We start from the raw sequence: 23,366 nt of genomic DNA on the forward strand, positions 1-23,366 counted from the left end.
AGCAGGCATCCCGTGAACCTTTGCTGAACGAAGGGATAAATGAATAATGGTCATTCAGGTTGTTTTCAATCTTTTGCACTAAAATATTTGCTGTAGTGACCAATACTGTGCACAGATCATTTTGCTTGGGAGTGAATATATCTGTAGGACAAGTACCTGGGAGTGGAATTGCTGGGCCAAAGGACTTGAACAGTTGTAATTTTGATAAACATTTTCTGAAAGTTCTGGTGGTGAGAAGTCTACCATAATCTACGACTCTGTGTTGAGCAAGTCACATGGTGAATTCTGTAGCACTCCATGCTGACTTGGGTTTTTCACTGGATGGAAAGAAAGTAATCAGGAGAGAAGTTGCCCAAGGAATCCAAGAACTTAATTAGCCATCAACATGAGTTACTATCCCATCAAAGATGTTAGTGGGTCATCATGGTATCCTGGCCACATTGCATCTGTCACACACTCAGGGACTGCTTGAGGGCATGGACTGAAAGGCCAGATCCTATGGTTTGGATTATTTCTGATGTTGGAAGGCTTCATAAGAAGACATTCAGCATATCCATGGAGAGCCTATGCTTTTTTCAAGTGGATTCCAAGATGCCCTGGCCAAAAATCTTCTTGGACTCTGCCATGGCTGCCAAATGGCATGACCCCTGGGGATTTCATTCCCATTGTGGTCAATGTAAACAGAGCAGTGCACAGCCTGGGCAGCTGTGGGCAATGACCCAGCATCCGATAGCACCGTTCGAGGTCAAGAACTTGAAATTGTTGCAGGGTTCCTCATATCTCACCAATCCTGTGCTGGCATAGTCACAGCTCTGCAATAGTAGTCTACCACGTATGGACAGTCAGAAGACTGAGAGTGGATCCACCCTTTTTGTGGATGACTTGGAGGAATTTGTAAATAAGAGCCTCACCCAGCCATCATTACTAGCTTTACCTGCAGCACAGGCTGTTGAAGGGGATCCTTGATGGAAGAGTTTGGCCTTTGAGGCCTTTAGGCCTTCCCTTCCCTGTGCAACACATCCATCCAAGGTCAAGGGCAGGAGCTGCCCCATAGAACTGCTCAGTGAGCAAGATCTCAAGACGAGCCCACAGGCTCCACCCAGACTGGAAGTGACAAGAGCTAGACGGGCCAGGGCCACCCGCTGGGTCTTGGTAACTGGCTCCTCCAGGGCCTTCCGGGTTCGTTTTCTTTAAACTTCCCCTCAGGGGGACTCTGACCCCTGCAGATGCTAAAGTGGCATCACACCGTTTCCTGAACATCCAGGAAAAGGTTTTGGAAAGGAGTATCCTCTTTTGTTCCAAGTGCACATCCACCATCTTGCATCCAGCTGATTAGCAAAAACGGAAGTCTGATAAACGTGGAGCCACAGGGACTCTCTTATACAACTGGTGGGAGTGTTGCCCATGGCCACCATTTTGAAGAGCAATGTGGCCACCGTCTAGCAAAACTGAAGATATGCATACCCTTTGAGATAGCAATTCCACACCTAAACACAGACACCCTCGGGAAAATTGTGCATGTGAAGAGCTGTGCAATAATGTTTACTGTAGCATTCCTAGCCCCACGGTGAAAGCTGGAAACAACATAAATGATCCTCACCTAGAGAATGAACAAATACAGTTCAGTGCTACAGTGGACGAGGATACAGCAGGGAAGATGGATGCACCAGAGCTACAAACAGCACTATAAATAAATCTCAAATTACAGTGTTGAGCAAAAATAAAAGCTAAAGCAAGTCACAGGAAGTTGCATATAATACGATGCCACTTATGTAAAGGTTAAAAGTATGCACAAATGCTATCCGTTGTTTATGCATACAGGTATATGTATTACGAATTTTAAAAGGTGTATTAGGAGGATAAATCCCAAATTCAGGATAGTGCTTATCTTTGGGGGAGGAAGGACATGGGATCAGGGCAGGATATAAGGGCACCTTTATGGCCTCTGTAATATTTTATGGCCTCTCTAATGTTTATTATATTATTATATATGTGTGTTTACATGCCTGTGATATTTCATGATTAAACAGATGTTTTCAAAGAGTGTCTGAATCAAATAGGGAGCAGTACTGTGTGTGCTGGGACCAGAAGCCAGTCTCATGAATCCCTCCCATACTGGGCTCTCTCAAGATGGATGCCACCGAGGGGCCTGCGCATCTGGAGACCCGGGTGAAATCTCCCCATTTGTGAACACCTCCAGAGTATATTGTTTCCTCACCAAGTCCAGTAAAATATAACTGAAAGACTCAAGTGAAAACGTTAGATTGATCATTATTCTAGAAATACAGTGGAAGTAATTCATAAAAACCACTGGCTTTCTTCTCGTGGCCCTTTCCCCCCAAACGTACCAGGTTTGCGTTTTTTCTTCTTTGTCGGATATCACTTGTTCACAACATCCTCACGTCAGCCACGTGGCTCGGGAGGCACACTCATGGTCAGGAGATTCACTAAGCTCTTCCTGAAGTGGACCTCCATGGTTGTAAGCCTCAGATGTTCTAGCCAAGAATGCCTGGGGCCAATGGATTTGCTATCTGATGACTGTGAGTGGTGTGTGTCTTACCCACTGCCATCCCCCAACATCCGGGGATGTTCCCAGCAGCAGAGCAGAGCTGGGAGGGAATAGGGATTCCCCATTAGATCCGGGTTCTTCTCCCTGTGTCGTCTGCATGAACTTCCCGTGTGAGCACCGGTGTGGGTGAGCACACGTGTGACACGGCACTGTTGAGGGCCAAGGTTGAGGGCCTCGAGATGGTGGCGTTCTGACCCACGCCCGTCGCCTGGAGTCTCACCAATGAGCTGGCTGCTCACTGATCAGCTGGCATTTGGAGGTGGACCTCTCCAGCCTTCCCTTATGGGTTACTAATGTACATTGCTCGGGGCACCTTGAAGGGCATTCCATTCTGCATTTGAAATCCCCTTATTGCTCAGGGGTCTAGCTCATGCCAACCATGGCCAGTGGGGAATAGAGAGGCAAGGCCACGTGGTGGCAAAGACCACTGTCAAGAAACCTGCGTGTATCTCTTCAGGGTGACTATGGCCCTGCGATAGTCCTGTGAAATGTGCACAGTGGTCCCTCACTGGGCTATGGGGGGGGGGGTGAAATGAGCGAAGATACGGATGGATTTGGTAAGGGTAAAATCACACCCTGCGTGGTCTATTATCCTGAATAAAACAGTAACACTGCTCCCCTGATTTGGGTACAAGCTGGGATTCCCAGCACGGAGATACCTTTTCTTAGGCATCTCCTCGGTTCCTGCTGTCATAGATCCACTGATGAAACCGCCCGTGCTCCCAGCCCCCGTGCCCCAGCCAAACCTGTCTTCCCACCATGGCCTCAAGCGTGCCCAGTGCTTTTCCACACTTGCTCCTGCGGTTCCTTTGACTGCAATGTCCGACGGCCATTCATTGAAATAGGATCTGCTCCCCAGTTATCCCCTCCCTGAAGCTTCTCCCGATTCTACCCAAATTGATGCGATGTCCCTCTCATTGGAACCTTGAGGGCAGGTGTATGCCCCTTCCCCACTGCATGCCTGCAGGGGCCTGTGACGACTGCCTGACACCTGACAGGTCCTTATAAGTGCTAAACTGCAGGACACTGGCCGGGCCCAGCAGAGCTGTCGGTGTCCCCCAGACCCTTACCTTGGGGGTAAACATGTGTAGGATGCCATCGACGGCCCCTCGCAGCAACAGCCCCCGGACCAGAAAGCAGGCGAGCACCACGTAGGGGAAGAGGGAGCTGAAATACATCACCTACAGAGAGAACAGGGACCCACTGTGGGGCAGAGTGCCTCCTGTGGCTGGCACCCCCCCTCCCCGCTCACAGCTGGGGCACACGAGCCTCCTCTGATGGCAGCAGAAAGAGAAGCCCTGGGACCCCTGGGCACAGGGCCAAACCCACCGTGCGCCTGGCACCGAGCCAAGGCAGAAGCAAGAGCACAGACAAGCTGGAGTCAGCATGGCTGGGCCTGGGGCTAGCTTCCCCCTTTCCAAGGGCTGGCAGGGCTGGGCCTGCAGCCTCCCCACCCCCAAGGGCCGCCAAGGGGGCAAAGAAACCTCTCCTCTCCCCTCCTCACTTTTTCATGTCTCATGCCTGCCTTTCCATCCCTGACTCCAGTGGACCCCCTAAGGCTCTCCCCTGTCCTTAGAGCTCCTTTGACAGAAGGCATCCGGGAGGTTACAGACGTGGCTCCCAAGCCAAAACATCAGAAAAGGTCCTGCCTCTTGTGATTAGACACTGCAGGCTGTTTTCTAGCATGTGCATTTCTTGCACATTTCTGTATCCCCCTGTGCCTGGCAGAGAGCCACACAGGAAGGAGATGCTCACAGACTGTTTGCTGCACCGAAACAAATCAAGAGGGCTGTTTGGGTGGGATGGTGTTGAAGGTGAAAGAGCGTGTGTGTCCAGAGCTGGAGCACCGGAGTTCTAATCCTGGCTCTGCCATTTACCTACCATGTGACCTTGAGCTACTCACTCGATCTCTGCGCGCCTCCCTCTGTGCATCTATAAAACGGGTGTAAGGCTTCCTAACTCATAAGGTTGTTGTGGACCAAAAGTGTTCGTACGTGTGGCAGTACCTGGTAAGTGCCCTCAAGTTTCAGCTACTGCTTTGGCCTGTGGAGAGGGAAGAGGTGGTGGCCAAGAATACTCTACCTTCCCAAGGCTTAGCTTCCTTACTCGAGAAGTCCATTATGGAACCTGGAGCCTCAGACACATGGCCAAGGCCCCCGCTCCAGCTCTGGGACTGATTGGCTGTGTGATCTCAGGGGAGGGGCTTTCCCGGCTCCTGGCCTCAGTTTCCTCATCTGTAGAACGGATGGATTGAGCCACAGGGTCTCTCATGTCCTTTCCAGCCCTGGCAGTCCGTGAATACTGGTACATGACAAAGAAGAAAGGGCCCCTACTTGAAGGGGTGTGTGGGATTGGCTGGGCTGCGCCCTGACAGAGCATCGGAGAGCCACCCTCGGAGGCCCCAAGGCCCCTTGGCTCACAGCACCCACCTGCTCAAGGCGCCCCTTAGTTCACACACGATGCGCTGCTGATTTCCATCAAAAAGTGCTCAGAGCAGGCTCTCCTAGGGCTTTTGCTTGGGAACCTAAGGGGCTAGGATCTAGACGAATGTCCCTGGGTCCGAACTCCTAACTTTCTTTCTCTTTAAAGTCTGCAGAGCAGGCCTGAGGTATCTGAGCACAGAGGTGGCTGGGGGTCAAGCACTGATTTTCCACAAGCCCCCTCCTCGCCACTCCTGGTGGGTTGTTCACAGGGAACAATGATGCAGCAGTGACACGCCCATCGCCTCCACGGCAGGTCTGTGTCGTCATCCTGAGCCACCCAGAGGCCAAGCCCACTCAATAGACCCTGCATGGTGTAACCTGGGGTCCTCAGCCCCCTGCCCGCCATGCTCTTCTGTGGCCCCCTGTGTGGGTCTGACTCCCTTCCTGCTCACCTTCCCCGAGGACTGGATGCCCTTGACGACAGCCATACCCACGATGCTCCAGGCCACCAGGAGACACAGGGTCATCTTCCAGTTGAGGCCGCCGCTCTCCGAGATGGAGTTGGATATGTCCAAGGCCTCTCGGTACCAGAAGTAGGTAGTGGCTGAGCTCTTCTCACACTCTGCCTCCACCACTGGAACAACAGCCCTGTTGTTGAGCCCTGAGAGGGGCTCAGGCGGGGCCGTGGGGCCCACCTCGTCTGCCTGTTTCCCCCTTGGAAACACGATCACTAGCCTTGGCAGAATTCTACTTGGAAGAGGAAGTAGCCCAGCCAATCCCACATACCTGAGCCCTGAGAAGGCCTCAGGCGGGGCCGTGGGGCCACCTCGTCTGCCTGATCCCCACCCAGGGCAGCAGCGGGCGAGCCCCCGGCTGAGTGCGGGTAGCAGGGAGGGCCAGTGTTCCTTCTGGGCTAGCCAGGATCTGGCAGACCCTGAGGACTCCAGATGGGGCTCCAGATGGGGCCCGGGAGGCTTCGGGACACATGGATCTAGCTGAATTTCCTCACATGACACCCCTGCCCACCTCCATCCGTGGAGGGCAGCAAGGATTAGGCAGAACTGGCCTCAAGTTCCCTGGGAAAGGTCCTGAGCTAGGAGTTAGACATCTGGTTTCTCATCCCAGATCCTGGTGCAAAACACAGGAAAGCCACTTCTGGACCTCAGTTTACCCATCTGTGAGGTGGGATAAATCATCCGGCCTTTTATAAGACTGGCATGCAAATTAAGGCTGCTTCCAGATAGGATGGTATTCGAGTAACACAGGATCATTGATAACAACTGAACAAAAGCCACACTTTCCGGAGTTTTCCCTACACTCATTTCATTCAAGCCCCTGAGAACTCTAGGAGATAGACCATCAGAATGGGAAATGAGGATCAGAGAAGGTAGATGTCTTATTCAAGGTGACACAAGTCAATGAAATCCCAAATCTGTGCCTAAGCCTCTTAGGTTCCTTCAACCCCTTCCTGGGACGGGCTGGCTGGGGTCTCCAGGTGGGGTCCTACTCAGGGGTCCCCTACTTGCCTGCCACAGTCCCATTCCTGATGACAGGACATTCACTCCACGGCAGCGGGTACTGGAAGGACTTGAAGAAGTAGAAGATGCTCCACCCGATGATCACATTATAATACAGCCCAACAAAGAGGCAGACCTGAGGACAAGGGTCCACGGTGGGGGGAGGGCTCATGAAGGCCGCAGGCTACTCCACCCCACCCCCACTCCCAGTCCGAGGCCCAGGCTCTGGCTGACCACACACAACACTTCGAGGTCTTGCAGGAGAAGGAGGAGGGGGAATGAGGCACGGGCTTTGAAGGCCTCCACCTAATCCTCTGTTCACCTGGTATTCAGGGAATCCACAGAGGAATGTTTCAGATATTAAGATCTCTCCTTTAAGCAATGAACTCTTAAAATGTTAATCCTTTCCAGTTTGAAATTCTTCTAAGATGCTTAAAGCATTTCCCCATCATTTCCTGATGACTCAGGATGACAATTCCAGAGCTGCCCTCCGGGACCATGGAGGCTGGCGCAGCTTTTGCCTCTATAGACAACAGCCCCAGACTGTAGTGCACTTGAGGTTCTGCGGATGCGTCTTACTGGTGTCTTATGTCCTCCCTTCTCTTAGGACGCCGCTCTCTCTTTGGTACTGGCAGTAGCCTGCCCCCAGACAGATGTCACTTCTCGTGTCTTGGAGACACGATCGCTAGCCTTGGCAGAATTCTACTTGAAAGAGGAATGCGTAGATTCGGACTAAGGGTCCGAAAGCTTTCTCAGAAAGCAATGCTCTTACACACAGGGATCTGCTGTACCTGCTCTGGATGCTGAGAGGCCCCTTCTACCTCCAGGGGCCCAGCTCTGTTACGCTGATCAGTGTGAGAGCTGAGGGCCCCTTGCTGCCTCAGTGTCACCTGAGCCCTGGTGTGCAGGAGCAGACACTCCTACAGCACACTTTAATGGGAATATAGAGGGAGAGAGACCCCTACTTCTTTCGCTTGGGCACTTTCACGCTGAGGGGAGACCCACTCGCACTCATGAGTACACACATGGCCAACCCCAGCAGAGGACGCTGTGTTGAGCCGTGTCAACCTGGGCAGAGGTGAAGCCCAGCAGGACTGCGGGAGCTACACAGACCCTCCCCCAGTCCCTTCCAGGAGCAGGTGTGAGCAGGGGCACCCATGTGCTTTACCCTTAAGGGAAGCTCAGTTTCCTTACTTAGAGAACTAAGAAGAGCCTCACCTCCAGCCCCGTGAATGAGCCTCACCAAGCTCCCCATCCAGGCCAGTGGGGCCTCTCTGGCTCCCACTGTTCCAAAGCCTCATCCCTCCTGGGTTAGCCATGGGCTCTTGTCTGAGACCTTCTCCAACTCTGTTCCTGGGCCTAGCAAACTGGCAACGAGACCTCATGCCTCAGGGCGGACTTTTCCTGGGTCACACTCTCACCCAATTCAAATACTCTTCAATCAAGGAAAGAGGAAGGGCCTCCCTCACACAGGGCTGACGCGCTGGTAAGCAGACAGAGGTATCCAGATGGCCCACGTTCTCTGCGGTCCGGCCGCAGAGAACTCCAGCTGAGACGTCCCAGCTTTTCATCCTTGGTAACAATTCCAAATATTATGTCCTGCTTCAGAAAGCACAACTCACTTTCAATGTAGGAAATGCGTGGCCTGGAGATGCTGGCTGTAAGCAGTTCTCATGCGGAGGGTCTCCCTCCCTGCCTTTGACCTGGCCCAACTGCAAACCCCATTCCCAGGAGCAGCCCCTCAGCCTGCCTGTTCCTGCCCAGTGTGGGCCCCCGACTCACTATGCAGCTGGAGAAGCCGATGCCCCCGAGGCGGGGGCACACGTAGTGCCACACGCCAATGCTGCCGCGGCGGATCCTCTGGCCCACGGCCAGCTCCAAGAAGAAGAGTGGGATCCCGATGATGATCAGCAGCACGAGGTAGGGCACCAGGTAGGCACCTGGGGAGGAGAGAGGAGTGTCAGAGGGTGTCTGGAGCACAGCACCAGGGTGAGGGAGGACAGCCACGTCCTATAGCCTTACCCACCCCTCTGACCATCCTCAAACGGCTGCCAGTCCTTGTGCTCCTGCAGGAGTGGTCTGGTTCCTACGTGTGACCCACCACGCACTGGCCACCCGGACCCCCCTTCTTCCCCTTGGCTCCCCTGATCTGAAACGCTAAGGGAGGACTGCTCGCAAGGTTAGATCCCGAGAGAGACAGACAGATGCCGTACCGTCTCTCAGGAATCCACCATCAAGTCCTGCATGGACCTAGTCGCCTCCTGACGTACTGTGTGGACACCTGTTCACACTCCCTCCTGCCCCCAGAGAAGCAGCCCCAGAAGGCGTGGGCCTCATTCACTCGCTGCTCCCCAGAGGCCCAGACCCCAGGCACGGCCTTCCCCGCCTCTGAAACAGACGCTGAGGCCGCAGACCAGGCAGCTCCAAGGAAGCGGAGCCTGGAAGCTTTCCAAGGAGAGAGGGTCTGACCGGCACCACCATTAATCTACAGCTAATTGGGAGGAACGAGAGAGAGAAATTAGCAGTTCAGAAAAGCATAGCCGGGAGGATGGTAATGGATAGACAGAATGGATCTTGATAAAGATTCCGGATGATAAATTAAACTCACTGTCCCTGGCCCTCACTGCAGACACAATCTCAATTCCAAGTGACAGGGCATTTAGCAGGAGAATTAAAATCGTGTCTGGACACAGACGAGTGATCTGTGCTGAGAGTTGTGCCAGCAACCTAGTGCTGTTAGCGAAGGCGCCAGACAGCCCCAGTCACCAGGGTCCCGGTTGTCAGCCAGCACCCCCAGACCAAGCCTTGCCGGCTGGGAGTATCCAAAAGACCCCAAGCCACACACGGCTCTGCCCCCCGAAATATGACATTCTACGTGTATCCAAGCTTCGAAAGAAACCCGGGTATCAGGCATTTCCTGGGCACAAGGCCCGGCACTTGGCAGTTGTTTATTGCAGGTCGACCCTGTGCCAGGCACGTGCAGGGGGGCCTGGGGGCAAAAGAAAGCACAGCCACTATCCCAGGACAGCTCGCAATCTGGGAGGCAGGACCCGCAGGTTCACGTGAGCCATGTCAGCACACGTGCGTGTGCACGCGCACGCACGCACACACGCACGCGGACTGGTCACAGAGGGCCAGCTGAGCACCAAGCATGCCGAGGGAGGGGTCAGCGTCCAACAGAACTAATCAGGAAAGTCTTCCAGGGGCGGTAACCCACCCAGTCTTCTATGACAGCATCTAATTCATTAAACATACACCTACGCACGGCCACATGTACACAGAAGTTCAACTTGGCACTCACAAGCAGTACCATCCTGGCACTGAAAGGATGGGGGGCCTGAAGGACCCCTGGTTCTGTCTCTTGGTCTTGGGTTTGGGGAAATGAGAGAGGAGGCACGTGACGTGCGGAAAAGCGAAGGGACACGACCTCACTGGTTTTGTATTTCAGCCATATCCCCTTGGGTGGGGCAAAACGGGCAGGGAGGTGGGTTTCGGGGTGTCCCGAGGGTAGGCTGGCGTCTTCTGTGAAGGCTTCTCTCCTCTCCCCAAAGAACCAGGGAGAGTCTCCACGTGTGTGCTGTCCACAGAGCAGTCCTCAGCAAAGACTGGCCACGGGCAACCCGCCACCTGCCACTGGGGCCAGTGGCCTGAGTCGGGCCCAGGGCACGGACCTGGCGGCAGCTCTCCACCCTGCACCACGGCCCAGCCACGCACAGTGCTCAGCGGCTGGGGTCCAGGTGAGGATTTTTGGTTAGGCAGAGGTCTTTTTTTCTTATCAACCCTTGTTGAAATCATTTGGAAATGCACCCTCTCCTGCCTTCAAAAATACAATTTGGAGACGCAGCGGGATTCCCTTTGATATTTCAGTGACTTGCGGGAACTTCGGGTCCTCCCTCTCAACAGCTGGGAGCACTGTTCAGGGTGTCAGGGTCTAGGAAGCCGGGCTGTGGCTTCTCCGAGACCGCCCTGATCTCTGCTGTCTCCATCTTGGTCTATGCTCTGGGTCTTGCTTCCGGCAAACCCTGAGGTTATTTCTGGGATTTGAAAGACCACCTGGTTCTCAGCCTGTTGAGACGCATACCAAGTAGGAGCTGAGACCGGACCCCGGGGCCAGACCTCCTGGGTCTGAATCCTAGCTCTGCCACTTACTAGCCGTGTGACTTTGGGCCAATTCCTTGATCTCTCTGTGCCACTTTTGGTCATCTATCTGAAGAGGATAATAACATTCGGCAGAACCACATGAAACTGCTGATATGTGACCATCTTTGACTCAGAAAAACACCCATTTCTCATGCTTCAGTGCTACCTATTACATGGGGCTGTTGTGAGGATTTACATGAGTTACTTCGCCCTAGTCAGCACTTGATGAACATTTGCCTTTTTCATAAAAATCAACAGAAAAAAAAACAAGCAAACTAAAAGAACGCAGATCAAAGGAACCGTCAGCATCGAGTGGTGCGAGCTAAGCAGAGTTCCAGAAAGCCCACCCAGATTTAAGCCAAGTTTGACCAGCTCCCCCACGGCTCAAAACCACAGAGCTGCCTCTCTCCACCCAACAGTTTTCTCCTTCCTGTATCTGAAATAGGATCATAAGCCTCCTTCCAAAAATCATTTGGGATAACTTACCGTAATACTCGTAGAGTACAGGAGAGTTAAAGGCAGAGATAAAAAGGGATTCTAGGAATCAGAGAGGATGGAAGAATGGGAGCAGCAACAAGGAGTGGAGAGCTCAAAATTCTGAGCGCTAACAACGCTTTTCTTCTGGGGGTTGTCGACGGTGGCTGGCACCAGGGCGATGGGCTGGCGGTACCATGAGGAGGAGAGCTTTGGCAAGCCCACTGCCCCGGGAGTGTGTGTGGTGGGGAGAGGGACTCTGATTCAGCACCCAGCACCCAGGCAGAGCTGATCATCTAAGCCACAAAGCACAAGGTTAGAGGTTACCAGCTGGAGTCCCCAGAGGCGACGTGTCTTCTGACGTCACTGTGGATGCCTCTTGTCAGCATCTCTCAGCACATAAGAAAACCACACACATAGAGTTGTATCCTTCTTTGGGCTGGTCTTGTATCGACTCAGTGACCTGAGTCTAGCCATGCCACCCAGACCAAAAGCTCTAACTGGCAGTTATTGATTGATTGATTGATTCATTGATTGATGCGGGGGGCGGGGAAGACCTTGCAAAGCATGGGGAGCATATGGTAAATAGACCATGGTCTAGTGGAAAGATAAAAGCCTCTGGCCTCAGTTATACCGGCTCGAGGGGCCATCTCACTTCCTGCCCTTCAACAGAAATTGGAACGGAGGGGAAGCCTCCAGCCAGACTTGGCCTCTGGGTCAGAGAGGGTGTGTTCTGGGGAAGAGGGAGCGTCCCTGAATGGGGCTGCATCTATGGGAGAGGCTCCGTGGCCAGAGTCCCGTGGAGCAGAGACAGAAGGAGTAAGGTTAAAATGTCTACAAAGCTGTGGCCAACCATCAGGCTGGGGTGTGGCAGTCCCAGGCCACGGGGACTGAGGCACAAGGGCTCTCTGCTGGCTCAAGTCACTTTCCCAGATGTCCCAGCTTGTAAATGTCACTGTCTTCAGCCTGCTAGGTTTTTCTTTTTATTTTCTGTTAGCTTTCCCCTGGTTTCAAAACAAATTACCTTTGGAACATTCCAGCCTGCCTCAGAGGGGCTGCTACCTGGGTTTGATACCAGGGGTAAGATCCTCTAGGTGGATTAAAACGCAAGGGGTAGTGTGAGGCCCCCTCCTATCTGGGAGGCAGCAGCAGGTGTACTCGGACGCCAGGGCCAAGCTGTCCAGGTTAGAATCCTTATTTTATCACTAGTTGTGTGACCTTGAGCAAGTCATCTAACCTCTCTGGGCCTCGGTTTTGCAGTCTCTACCATGAGGATAATAACTCCTTCCTCACATAGGGTATAGGGGGAATCAATGGTTGAAGTGTATAAAATTGGTGTTTTGGTTGTTCCAAGACACTCAAACATCAGCAGTTTCATACATTTCAGGCTAATATCCAGTAAGTGTTAAACAGTGCCTGGCACCTGGCAAGCATTTAATTAGAATGGTCAACCGTTGCTCTTTACTATGCATCAGATACGGTGTTAAGCATTCTACATGTAAAGTTCATTTAATCTTCCCCACTCTGCCATGAGGCAGGATCTACTATTATTCCCATTTTACAGATGAAGAACAGAGAGGTGCAGAGAGATCAAGCAACTTTCATGGGGTCACAGAACTGACTGGCTGCACTGGGGTCTCCATGCAGGGCATCCTGGGCCAGAGCCCGGGTCCTTATTATCACCATGCCTGACAGCCTCTGTTAACCACTGGCTATTTCTGAGGAGCCTTCCTCTAGAATCCCGAGCTCCACCCGCCAAGAGCCCCAATTCTGCATCAGCAAAGGGTGTTCTTTTTCACCCCTGGGCCCGGCCCAACTGCAGGGCGCCGTCGGGGCAGGCAGGGCCGCCTCTTACCGCCTCCGTTTTTCTGGCACAGGTAAGGGAACCTCCAGATGTTGCCCAGGCCCACAGAGAACCCAATCTGGGCCAGGATGTACTGCAGCTTGCTATTCCAGGCCGGCCGGTCCTCCGCACCCAGCTCCTCGTCTGCGGCCTTCTGCTTGCCGCCTGTCTCACCCGCCATGTTCAGGATGCTCTGCTTGTAGTCCACCGGCTCCTCGAGGGCCAGCAGGTCGGCCACCGACTCCGTGACATGCTCGCTGCTGTGTTCGCGCTGGGTCACCTTGCTGTTCTTCGGCATTGCTGCCGCCTGGGCCACGAAGCCCTGCTCCCCAGCACTCAGAGAAGGTGACACTCGGCTGCCGTCAGCTCCTTCTCATCCGGGGACCTGTGAAAGCGACCAGGTGAGCAGGAGAGGATTAGCTGACCACACCAAGAGAGGTGGGGAGCCCACGTGGACCCAGATCCCCCGTCGCTCCAGGGCACATACTCAGAGGCCGGGCAGTGAGTGGCCTGGAATATGGAGCTTGCCTTCCTCCCCATCAGAGGGTGCCCACCGAGGAGCTCAAAGTCTGCAGACTCAGTTTTCCCACAGGCCCTCTCTGAGCATCACCAAAAGGTAAACCTAGGGACGCCTGCGTGGCTCATCAGATAAGAGTCTGCCTTCGGCTCATGGTCCTGGGCTCCTTGCTCAGTGGGAAGTCTGCTTCTCCCTCTGCCTGCCGCTCCCCCTGCTTGTGCTCTCTCTCTCTCTCTGACAAATAAATAAATAAAATCTTGAAAGAAAGAAAGAAGGAAGGAAGGAAGGAAGGAAGGAAGGAAGGAAGGAAGGAAATAAGGAAGGAAGAAAGGTAAACCTATTGGGGTAGAAGAAGCCAAACAAGTCACCAAACCCAAATAAAGGGCCGTCCATGACGATACTGCCCCCTCTCATAACTGCATGTCCTAGAGTGTTCAAGACCCTTCAGAGGCCCCCACAGTCCTCTCCTCCCAGGCGGTGCAGGCTGGTGGCCAAGCCCTAGCCCTCCTGAGCTCTATGTAGCTAAGCCACCTGTTGGGACCCAGGGAAGCTGGTGTCTGCCTTCTCTAGGGTCTTTCTATTCAAACTACAGTTCATGGGCCAGGAGCATCACAGGGAACTTGTTAGAAATGCAGAATCCCAGGCCCACTCCCAGACCTACTGAATCAGTCTCTGTATTTTTACAGAACCCTCAGGTAATTCAAAGGGACATTTATGCTTGCAAAAAAAAAAAAAGGCTAGTGCTCTCACTGTGGGGACCTTGCGCACCAGCCCCTGCGTCCCTTTCATTTCTCCAGCAGGAGCACTGACCAGGTTTTGCTAAGGATTCTGACACCACCGCCCCAGAGGTGTTTGCTGAGTGCCAACAAATGCTGGGCATTTGCTCAGCAGTGACATTATCTGAGGGCCACTGCAGCCAAGAGCCAGTTCTCCATCCTCCGGTGACAGTTTTACAGCAGATAATGTCTGCACAGTGCAGGCGGGGGAGGCAAAACCCACCCCGGCTCCTGCCATTCCTCATCCATCTTTCATGCCTTCCCTTAAAGAAATAAGGCACCAAGGGAATGAGTCCTTTGAAGGATAGCAACATGCTGCTATGTTTCAAAGCACCTCCTCGTTAAGGGGAGGTTGGAGGATTTAAAATTAAACACACATACACCCCAGCCTGCCGTTGCCCTGCATCTTTCGAGGTATGTAAATTACCCAGCTCTGTAATTGCTTTACTAAGGGAAGGAGCCGCCTCTGGAAGCTGTGCTCCCGTCTGTTCTCCTCATCGGCGCCATCGGAACAGCACGGGCAATGGCACCTCGCAGTGGAAGCTTACCCCACACCTCCTGGCCGACTCAGGTAAAGACCCAGACTTCAAGGGGACCTGCCCAGCCAGATCCTGTTACACATGTAGTGACGCTGGGAGACCCAACAGATGGGGACAGTTCATGTTGGTCTGTGTGGTTCGCCAGCCCTCTCTGGGCCAGGCCGTGGACCACAGCAGCAGGTGACACCTCCCTGCCTTCCTCATCCAAGGGAGACAGTGAGTCTTCAGTGACTACCCCCGTCCACCCCAGGAACAGTCAAGGTCTTGGGCTTTGGAGTGACTGAGACAGAACCAGTCTGCCTAAAAGACCTCAGAATTCCTCATAAGAAACGCAGCTCTCTGTTGGGACTTCACTCCACATCGGGTCAGCGGAACGTTCCACTGTGTCCTGGAGGCAGTGTGTGTCCAAGGACCCTTCATCCCTCAGCCTCCCCTGGCTGCCGAATTGCCCATGCTACATAAGGAAATGGTGCCCCTAGGTGTTATGCAATAGGGAGGCCTGTGTTCTTGCTGGGGCTGCAGGATGAGCCCCTTGCTTTCTCCAGTCAGCAGGTCCCTGTCGCCAGGCACTCAAATGGAGAAAACCTAAGGTCCATGCAATGTCTGGCTGGCTGGCTACCCCATCTCCCCTATAGCTTAGACAAGAGTTTTTATTAAAAACTAGAACTGGGGAGAAGGGATGGGGTCCCTCTGGAGACAGCAATCACCAGGGTACCAGCTCAGAGCCTAACTCCAGGTACTGTGGCTGCAGTGGAATTTGATCAGGACAAATCTGCAGTGCATTAAGCATGATTTACTGCCTGTCATCCCACAACTGGAGAAAACCAGAGGGGATTCCCATAAGTCTGCAGAATTTATCCTGATGCTGACCAACTGGAGGACAAGCTTCCTCATAAATAGCCGAGAGAGTGGCAGCTCTGGTCACCAACAGAGAAAGGGCTGCAGAGGGGGGACAAGCCTCCTTTAAACTAGGAGGACTCAAGGACAAAATCAACACATTCTGGTAAAGGGAAGGACACCCACAGCAGCATCATGGAAACCCTAGATGTCAGCTCAATAGGAGCTTCTTCCTTCTTCCCAAGATATGTGAGAGCATCTGCATCACAGGAGGGGGGCCGGGTCCTCCTGGGCCATCAGGTTTGCAAGGGGAAAAGTGCTGGTGCAAATTTGCAAGTGAAGCCCCTGGGCTGGGAAGCAATCACGACTGGAACCTTCTGTGCCCAGAAACACGCTCGATGACAACAGAGCCTGACACTCAGAATAGTAAAGGTTGAGGGGCCCTAGCAATATTCTCATTTTCGGTATGAGAAAATTGAGGTCCAGAGAGGAAGTGAATTGCCCAAAGCCACCGGGTCAGACTCAGCATGGGGGGTGGGGAACAGGAAGAAAGCGGTGGTGGTGAGGGCCTGGGTTTGAGAGCTCCCACTGCATTCATTCATTCATTCATTCATTCACTGAGTGACATCCACTTACTGAGTGCCTTCTCTGTGCCAGGCTCTGTTCTAGGTGTCAGGGATGCAGCAGCAAACAAAATAAGCAAAGTGTGTCCTCTTGTGGAGTTTATATTTCTTGTGGAAGGGCCGGATACTAAAGAAAGAAAGAAACGTACAATGGCCCGTGGGGATACATGATACAAAGAGAAATAACATGCTGGGAAGCAGTGTTGCAAGCTGGAAGGCCGCCATTTTATGGTCTGGAAAGGCATCCCTGAGGAGGGGACGTCTGAGCAGAGGCACTCAGGAAATGTGTGTCAAGTGAGTGAGCGAACAGACAAGATGGGAGCACTCAACCCCTGCCGGTCTTCAAAGCCCCTGCCCTCCACCACCGCAGCCGACTACGGGGACTTTGGTGCACTGAGAGAGGTGGGCAGCCACTTCACTTTAATGATGCAGGTGGCAGTCTTCTCGGGGGTAAAAAGGGTCTACATGATGACAGCTCCCCGCTCCGAGGGAGGCTGCCATGGGGACTCGGTGAGTGGACGCATCCAAAGTGCCCAGCGCTGGGCCTGGCACCAGGAAGGACCCTGCTGCTGGAAAGCCTTGCATTATTTGCCTTTATTCATTTAAAAATATGGAAGCTCCCCTATTTCTAGTTGGTCACAGAAACGCTATTGCTCCTCAGGAGAGGCCAGAGTGAGTTTGCGGAGAAGTGGGGTAGAGGGTGGAGAAAAGCATTTTCCACCCACACCGTCTCAGGAATGTCCGAGTTTTGTCAGCAAGGACTGGCGCCCCCCCCCCACCGGAGGCTGCTGGGGCGACACCCTACAGAGCCCAGCCTGCCCTCCTCACCTGGTGCCACAGGGAAGCAGGTAACGGCTGCGCAGGGCAGGGTCTTGGGTCTAAAGATCAGCAGTGTTATTACTAATAGACACATGGCCTCACCTTAAAGTCTAGCAATATTAGTAGTTGAACAACAGCTCATATTTGTGATGGTTTGAAACCACTTACAAACAGTTTTTACTCAGTCTGCTGGCATGGTCTGGGGTGGTGACCCTGCCCAGGAGCCCGACTGCACGGGTTCAAATCCCAGCTCCGTGCTTGCCAGCTGCCTGGCCTGAGCTCTGTCTCCTCAGCGGTCAAAGGAGGATAACCGTGCCCACCTTGCGGTGTTGTGGGGAACATCAGTCGGGTGGGTCTCAGAACAGGGCCGGCGCCCAGCAAGTGCTCACAAATGTCGCCTCTTCTTAACACCCCATTGGATTCACGGCCAGCCCGGGCAGTGAGCGGCAGCCGCGTCCCAGGGCAGGACAGCACCTGGCTCACGTCACGAGGCTGTGAGCACCCACGTCTCCTCACTCCCGTGCTCCCTCCATGTTTTAAAGAGGACGGGGCACCAGTGACTTGGAACGACCCTCCCTTCCTGCACCCCCCAGCTCCCTGGGAGTCACTGGACTGGTGAAAGATCAGCTTTCAGACCAGGACATGGGAATCCAACACGTACCCAGGCAACAACCCCGAAGCATGGCCTGGGACAAGCGAGATCAGAGAAGGACCCAGAGGGGCAGATTCCTCTTTACCCCTGACTTTACAGGCCATGGAGTCAGCCATTATCCAGGTATCAGAAGGCCAGCTAGGTGCTGGTGCCGACCAACCACCAACCAACAATTGCAAGCTGGCCCCGTTGCCCTGACCTCTCTAGGCCTCGGTTTCCCTGTGTGTAAAACTGGTTGGTCTGCATGATCTCTGAGGCCCGCTTCAGCTGTCTGTATCCAGGGGGTGTCCCTCCTGCACGTGGGTGTGAGCAAGGCGTGACCTGCCCCAGGCACTTGACACCGCAGGTCCTGCCGCCTGTCTTACCACCTCTGTTGGTAAGGCGGAGGGCTCGCTGGGGTGTTGTGGGGACGCTCTGACGGCCAGCCCAGCCAAACTCGAATCATGCCCCTGGAGGAGCAGGGGCGGGCCGAAAGCTGCTTTCGCCAGCAGTACGTCGGATGATGGGGTTCCAAGGTGCGCTCTGAGAGGAATACCTCAATTACTTAAAGCACAATGCAGGGGGGCTCGGGAGCCCAGAAAGCCCGCGGGGCCAGATCCGTCACTTAGCAACAGAGGCTAAGCTTCCAGCTCAGAAGAACATGTGAAAGAAGCAGCACGGAGGGAGTAAACCGTGAATCTTCTTAAAAAAAAAAAATAATAATGTGATGAGGAGGCAGACGGGTAAAAATATCCCGGGCCAGAAGGCTGACAGCTCCACAACAACTTTTCAAGCACAGCACTCAGCCATCACTTCAGGGGACGACCTGCAACAGGGGCCAGGCCCAGCCCCTCCGCTCCCAGCAGCCAGAGCTGGGGGCCTTCTGGAATTCTGCATCTAGTCAGCCCCCTGAACACCCACCTCTTGGGGTTAGCGTCTCTCTTGTTCGGGAGGGTTAGGCCAGGTAACTCAGGGGACGAATGCAAGGGAATCCCTTATTTTCCAAGCCAGACTCCCAGGGGGTCTGTGTGGTGGGGCCACCATCTTCGGGAGAGCAGGCAGCCAAGGTGACGACAGACCCCCCCCCCCAAGGCCCCGCTTCCCTGAGCCCCGCGGGGCGCACCTTGCTCTGCCACCCTTGGGTCTCGTGGCTCTGGGGACAGTAGTGCACATTCTTAAATGCGAACCTCTACAGTGGAGAGCCGGGAAGAGCCCCCCGGAGTGGAGGACGGTGGGAGAACACCCAGCCGCCTCGGCCATAAAGCCAGGGTCCAACTTAAGGCTAATGGGTGGTGGGAAGGAAGCCAGGTCGGGGTCCCTCTCTCTCAGACAACTCAACAGCTTCCTGATTTTCATGTGACAAGGCCCTGTGGCCCAAACTGCTCTCCTAATTACCTCAGAGCCTCTGGGCTTCAGCTGAGCCCAAAACGGGTCGGACTGTTATCAGAGACACAAATTGTCCTACAAATTATTTTTAATTGTTTTATCGAAACTTCTGGCAGTCACCTGGGGCAAACTGCTCCTGACCGGCCCTGGCCGGTCTTGATGGGTCTCCTCGGGTGTTCTCGTCCAGCTCCATTCTTGACCTCTCCCTCCCTCACCCTCGATCCCAAGGGCACAGAGCCCCGTCAGCATATCTGACCCCATCCTCAATGCCCCCCGCTTCCCGCGCTCTAGTTCAGACCCTTCCTTAGTCAGACGCCTGCAGCAGGCTCACTTTCCTCTAGGCCTTCAGAGGCAGCTTCCTGAAATACCATGTCACCCCACTGCCACTGCCTCGTGGAGAGAGCCCATGGCCCTGGCCAGAGGCATTTGCGGCCCCTCCACTGGGGCCCCTCCATCCCCCAGCCTCGGCTGTCACTTCCTCCCCCCACCCCCCGGCCCCTCTGCATAAAGCCCTCCCCAGCCTCTGCCTACTGAAGCTTCCAGTCTCTGAAAGTGCCGCTCAAGGTCCACTGCCTCGCCTCTGTGACAGGTTCTGTGATGCTCTAAATGAGCACTAATGCTCCTTACTTTCCCCTTCTTGGCACGCAGCTTGTAACACTCTTCCACGCTTTTACCATTTGGCTTTCTAGTATAGCTACCTGTGTGCATCCTTGATTCCTCTTCCAAACAGGGAGCTCCCCGAAGGCAGGAACCAAGGTGTGCCCAGCTTTGTGTCCACCTGCCCCTGCCCCCAGCCCAGCCTGTGCCTGCCACACACAGGATGGAACAGGGTCCCTACAGATGTTCCAGGGCTGCTGCCTTCCCCTCCTCCAAAAGCAACCAGCTTCCCTGTTGAAATGCTAACCACTGCCTTCACCTTTGAAACAGAGGCAAGGATGAAAAGCTAACACAACTGACCGAGCTACATTTAAACCTACTAGGTGTCGGCCTGCCCCAGCCCAGGTGACTAATCGGGGGCAGGCCTGCAGCCCATGTGGGGAGGACCCCAGGACTTGGAAGGCAGTTTTCTGTTCTGTAATCATCTGTAAAATAGGAAACAGTGCTTACCTACCGACTACATCTGGTTACCACACGGATAGAAAGAGAAAGAAAAAGACAAGTTTATCGAGAAGTCAAATAAACAGAACGGTAATTTCTGACTCCATTTCAGAGATTTGCTGGGTTTGTGTTTTGGTCTCCCTCCTATATCTCAAAGAATACCATCTTTGGTTCTGCAAGACCAAATCCTCCTATATTACTATTATATGTGCTCAATAAATATGATATGAGGACGCCTGGGTGGCTCAGGTGGTTAGGCGACTGCCTTCGGCTCAGGTCATGATCCTGGAGTCCCGGGATCGAGTCCCACATCGGCCTCCTTGCTCAGCGGGGAGTCTGCTTCTCCCTCTGACCCTCTTCCCTCTCATGCTCTCTATCATTCTCTCTCAAATAAATAAATAAAATCTTAAAAAATAAATAAATATGATATGGTATGATATGAAGGAAGTGAATGAGTGAATTCATGAATGGATGCATTTTGAAGCCCCCCAGTTTTCCAGAGTCTGATACAATTTCCCAGCTCCCAAATTTTCCTATTTTCTGATGCAATATTCTGATCCCAGGAAGACTTGATGCCCCAAAGGTGCCCGAAGTAGCAGTTTATTTTTTATAAGAGAGAAAAAGAATGCACCGGGGGGAGGGGCAGAGTCAGAAGGACAAGCAGAATCCCCGCTAAGCAGGGAGACCCACAGGGAGACCAACGATGGGGCTCAATCCCACAATCCTGAGGTTACGACCTGAGCTGAAACCAAGAGCTGGACGCCCAGCCGACTGAGCCATCCAGGCGCTCCCCCGCAGTGGTAGTTTAAAGCAAAGGTAAACTAAGAAGTCTGGCCAGCACTCACTGATGTTTTGCCTCTTATAAAGGATCCACTCTGTGCCTCACTTTCTCCACTTTGTAGACAGGGTCCGTCTTCACCTCAGAGAAATAAACCCTAGACAGGCACGGTCTTGGCACAGAGCATCCCACAAGGCTGGTGGGACCATTCCGAACAACAACTCAGGCAAAGGAGCCAGGAGAACCTTCCGAGGCCTGTCTCACCTTCCTGTTGCATTTGCCGAGCATGTTCTCTGCAGTTGGTATTTTGTTTTCTTCGTCAAGGAGGAAGGGAAGCAGGAAAAGGGGCAGATGGTCCAGAGGGGGAGGAACTGGCACTGGAAGCCGTGGGTGGGGCTAGTGCAAACAAAATCTTTTGGTTCAGTTTTACCATTTCATGTGAGGGGGAAAGGCATGCCGGTGGGTGTGTAAGCAACGGCAGCCCCATGGCCGCCCCACGGATGCATTAACCTTGTGCCAGAATTTAGGTGCTAAGGGAACTTCGGGGGGTGGGTAGTAATAAACCAAAACCACAACCCACAGGGGAGACTTCTTGAGGGCTGGCTCTGCGGCAGCCGCTGTTAAGCCACAGCTTAAACCCTGCCCATCACTGGATGAGGCTGGTTCCACAATTATTCCCATTCTATAGATGAAGAAGTAGAGGTTTAAAGGGATTAGTTACCTAATTTCATTGAACTTAAAACCCTTTGATGCTGGCACTTTCTTGAACTTACCAGAGAGGGTCAGTGGAAGGTTTTCACCCAACCAGATCACCACACCACCTGACCAACAGCCATTTTGAGAGACCACTGATTGTACCTCGTGTCCTGAACTGAAGATGTGACAACGTACAGCAAAATGCAACTTGTAATTGATGAGATAAGGTAACTAGTTCATAGATACAAGTCAAAACGTGGAGGCCCCTGGATCCACACCAGCACAGTCTGGCTCTGGGGTCTGACTCTAAATCATAACACAAGCACAGAAAGATGGGCTTGGAGTCAGGGAAGCCTGGTTGGGGTCCTGCTGCTACTTACTAGCTGTGAGTCTTCAGGAAACTACACAACCTTCTCGTGGTCTCCACTCCTGGATCTGAAAAGATGGAACAGACGGCCCCAATCTCTCAGAGTCATCACGAGGATAAAATGAGCTAATGCGGGCACCAGCCACCCCTTCAGGTGAGCACATGGGGGAGATGGGCTTGACCAAGTCTAGAGGCACAGCTGCCCACTGTCCTGCAATGCCCTGGCACCGGAGTGTGACAAGCACGTGGGTCCCCGAGGTGGGGAGGCTGCTGGGGGGTGCAGGTACTGGCGCTCCAACTGACTTCCCACTTCCTCTACTTCCTTCATCCAATATTTCCTAAACACTAACTATGTGCTGAGCCCTGTTCGAGCGCAGCAGAGAACAGAGAAAACAGTGTCCCTCCCCTGTGAGATTTATATTCTCTTGTAAAGTGACACATAAAAATCCGACAAATATATAATTAATACTGTGTATATAGACACATACCTATAGTATAGATAAAGATAGCACATAAATATGTAATAGTGAATGTGAGGGGTTGGAGTGAGACAGGGATGCTGCAATATATAGGGGGAATAGGAGGACACACTCTGATAAAGACCGATAGAGTGAGAGGATGAGCCTTGTGAATACCCTCAGAAACCATTCAGGGCAGAGAGAATAGGAAGTGCAAAGGCCCTGAGGCAGCCTGCTTGCTGACTACAAGGACCAGAAAGAAGGGTCTGGGCCTAGAGCATCCTAAGCAAGGGAAGAATGGGAAGTGCTGACAGGAGGATAGCTAGACTCCAGAGCAGGCAAGACTTGCAGGCCATGGAAAGGCCTGGGTTTCCTTTCAAGGCTAACAGGGAGCTGTTTTAAGTGTTTGAGCAGGTGTGTGATGTGACTCAACTGTTTTTAAGGACAAGTGAAGAAACAGGGAGGGTACGTGAGAGGTGATGGTGACCTGAACCAGGTTGATGGGTGAGGTTTAGGTTTTAAAGAGAGAAGGAAACAAAGGGCCCCAGGATGCTGAAGAGCATACCAGGTCCCAGACAGGTAAAGACCCATGAGACTATCCCAACTGGAAAAAGACACAATTTTTTAAAATGAGATGTGAAAATACAAAGTCCGGAGCAACGGGTGAAAACCTCACTACCTTCTTTCCTCATTCATGGGAGTCTCATGGTGGTAACAGATGGGTCCGCACAGTATCTGTCCAAATTCTCTGACCTGGATTTTCTTAAAGCCAGTATTTTATCTTGTTTCAGGGAGAAACAGAGGGAACCAAGGGGGTCCAATTACCTGAGTTACCCACCAGACTGCTGAAGAGCACTTGAAAGAATAGTGATCAG

The 23,366-nt window shown here is 53.1% G+C and overlaps 1 protein-coding gene across 2 annotated transcripts in view; it reads right to left on the reverse strand.

Moving 5' to 3' along the window:
* Positions 1-23,366, reverse strand: part of SLC6A17 (solute carrier family 6 member 17) — a 48,567-nt gene that overhangs the window by 18,539 nt on the left and 6,662 nt on the right. Inside the window, exons 2-7 of one of the 2 annotated variants that reach the window (XM_073896183.1) lie at positions 16,272-16,385; positions 12,979-13,351; positions 8,292-8,449; positions 6,519-6,645; positions 5,445-5,626; positions 3,640-3,750 (exon numbers count right to left, since the gene is read on the reverse strand). In XM_073896183.1, the coding sequence (XP_073752284.1) occupies positions 3,640-3,750; positions 5,445-5,626; positions 6,519-6,645; positions 8,292-8,449; positions 12,979-13,264 (864 nt within the window). In that variant the 5' untranslated portion in view covers positions 13,265-13,351; positions 16,272-16,385. The remainder of the gene's footprint in view (positions 1-3,639; positions 3,751-5,444; positions 5,627-6,518; positions 6,646-8,291; positions 8,450-12,978; positions 13,352-16,271; positions 16,386-23,366) is intronic. The other variant, XM_025872624.2, reaches the window with a different exon arrangement.

The sequence above is a fragment of the Callorhinus ursinus genome, unplaced genomic scaffold (genome assembly GCF_003265705.2).
Source record: "Callorhinus ursinus isolate GAN/ISIS: 27379988/994484 unplaced genomic scaffold, GSC_fseal_2.0 scaffold9, whole genome shotgun sequence".
In the NCBI taxonomy this organism is placed as follows: Eukaryota; Metazoa; Chordata; class Mammalia; order Carnivora; family Otariidae; genus Callorhinus; species Callorhinus ursinus.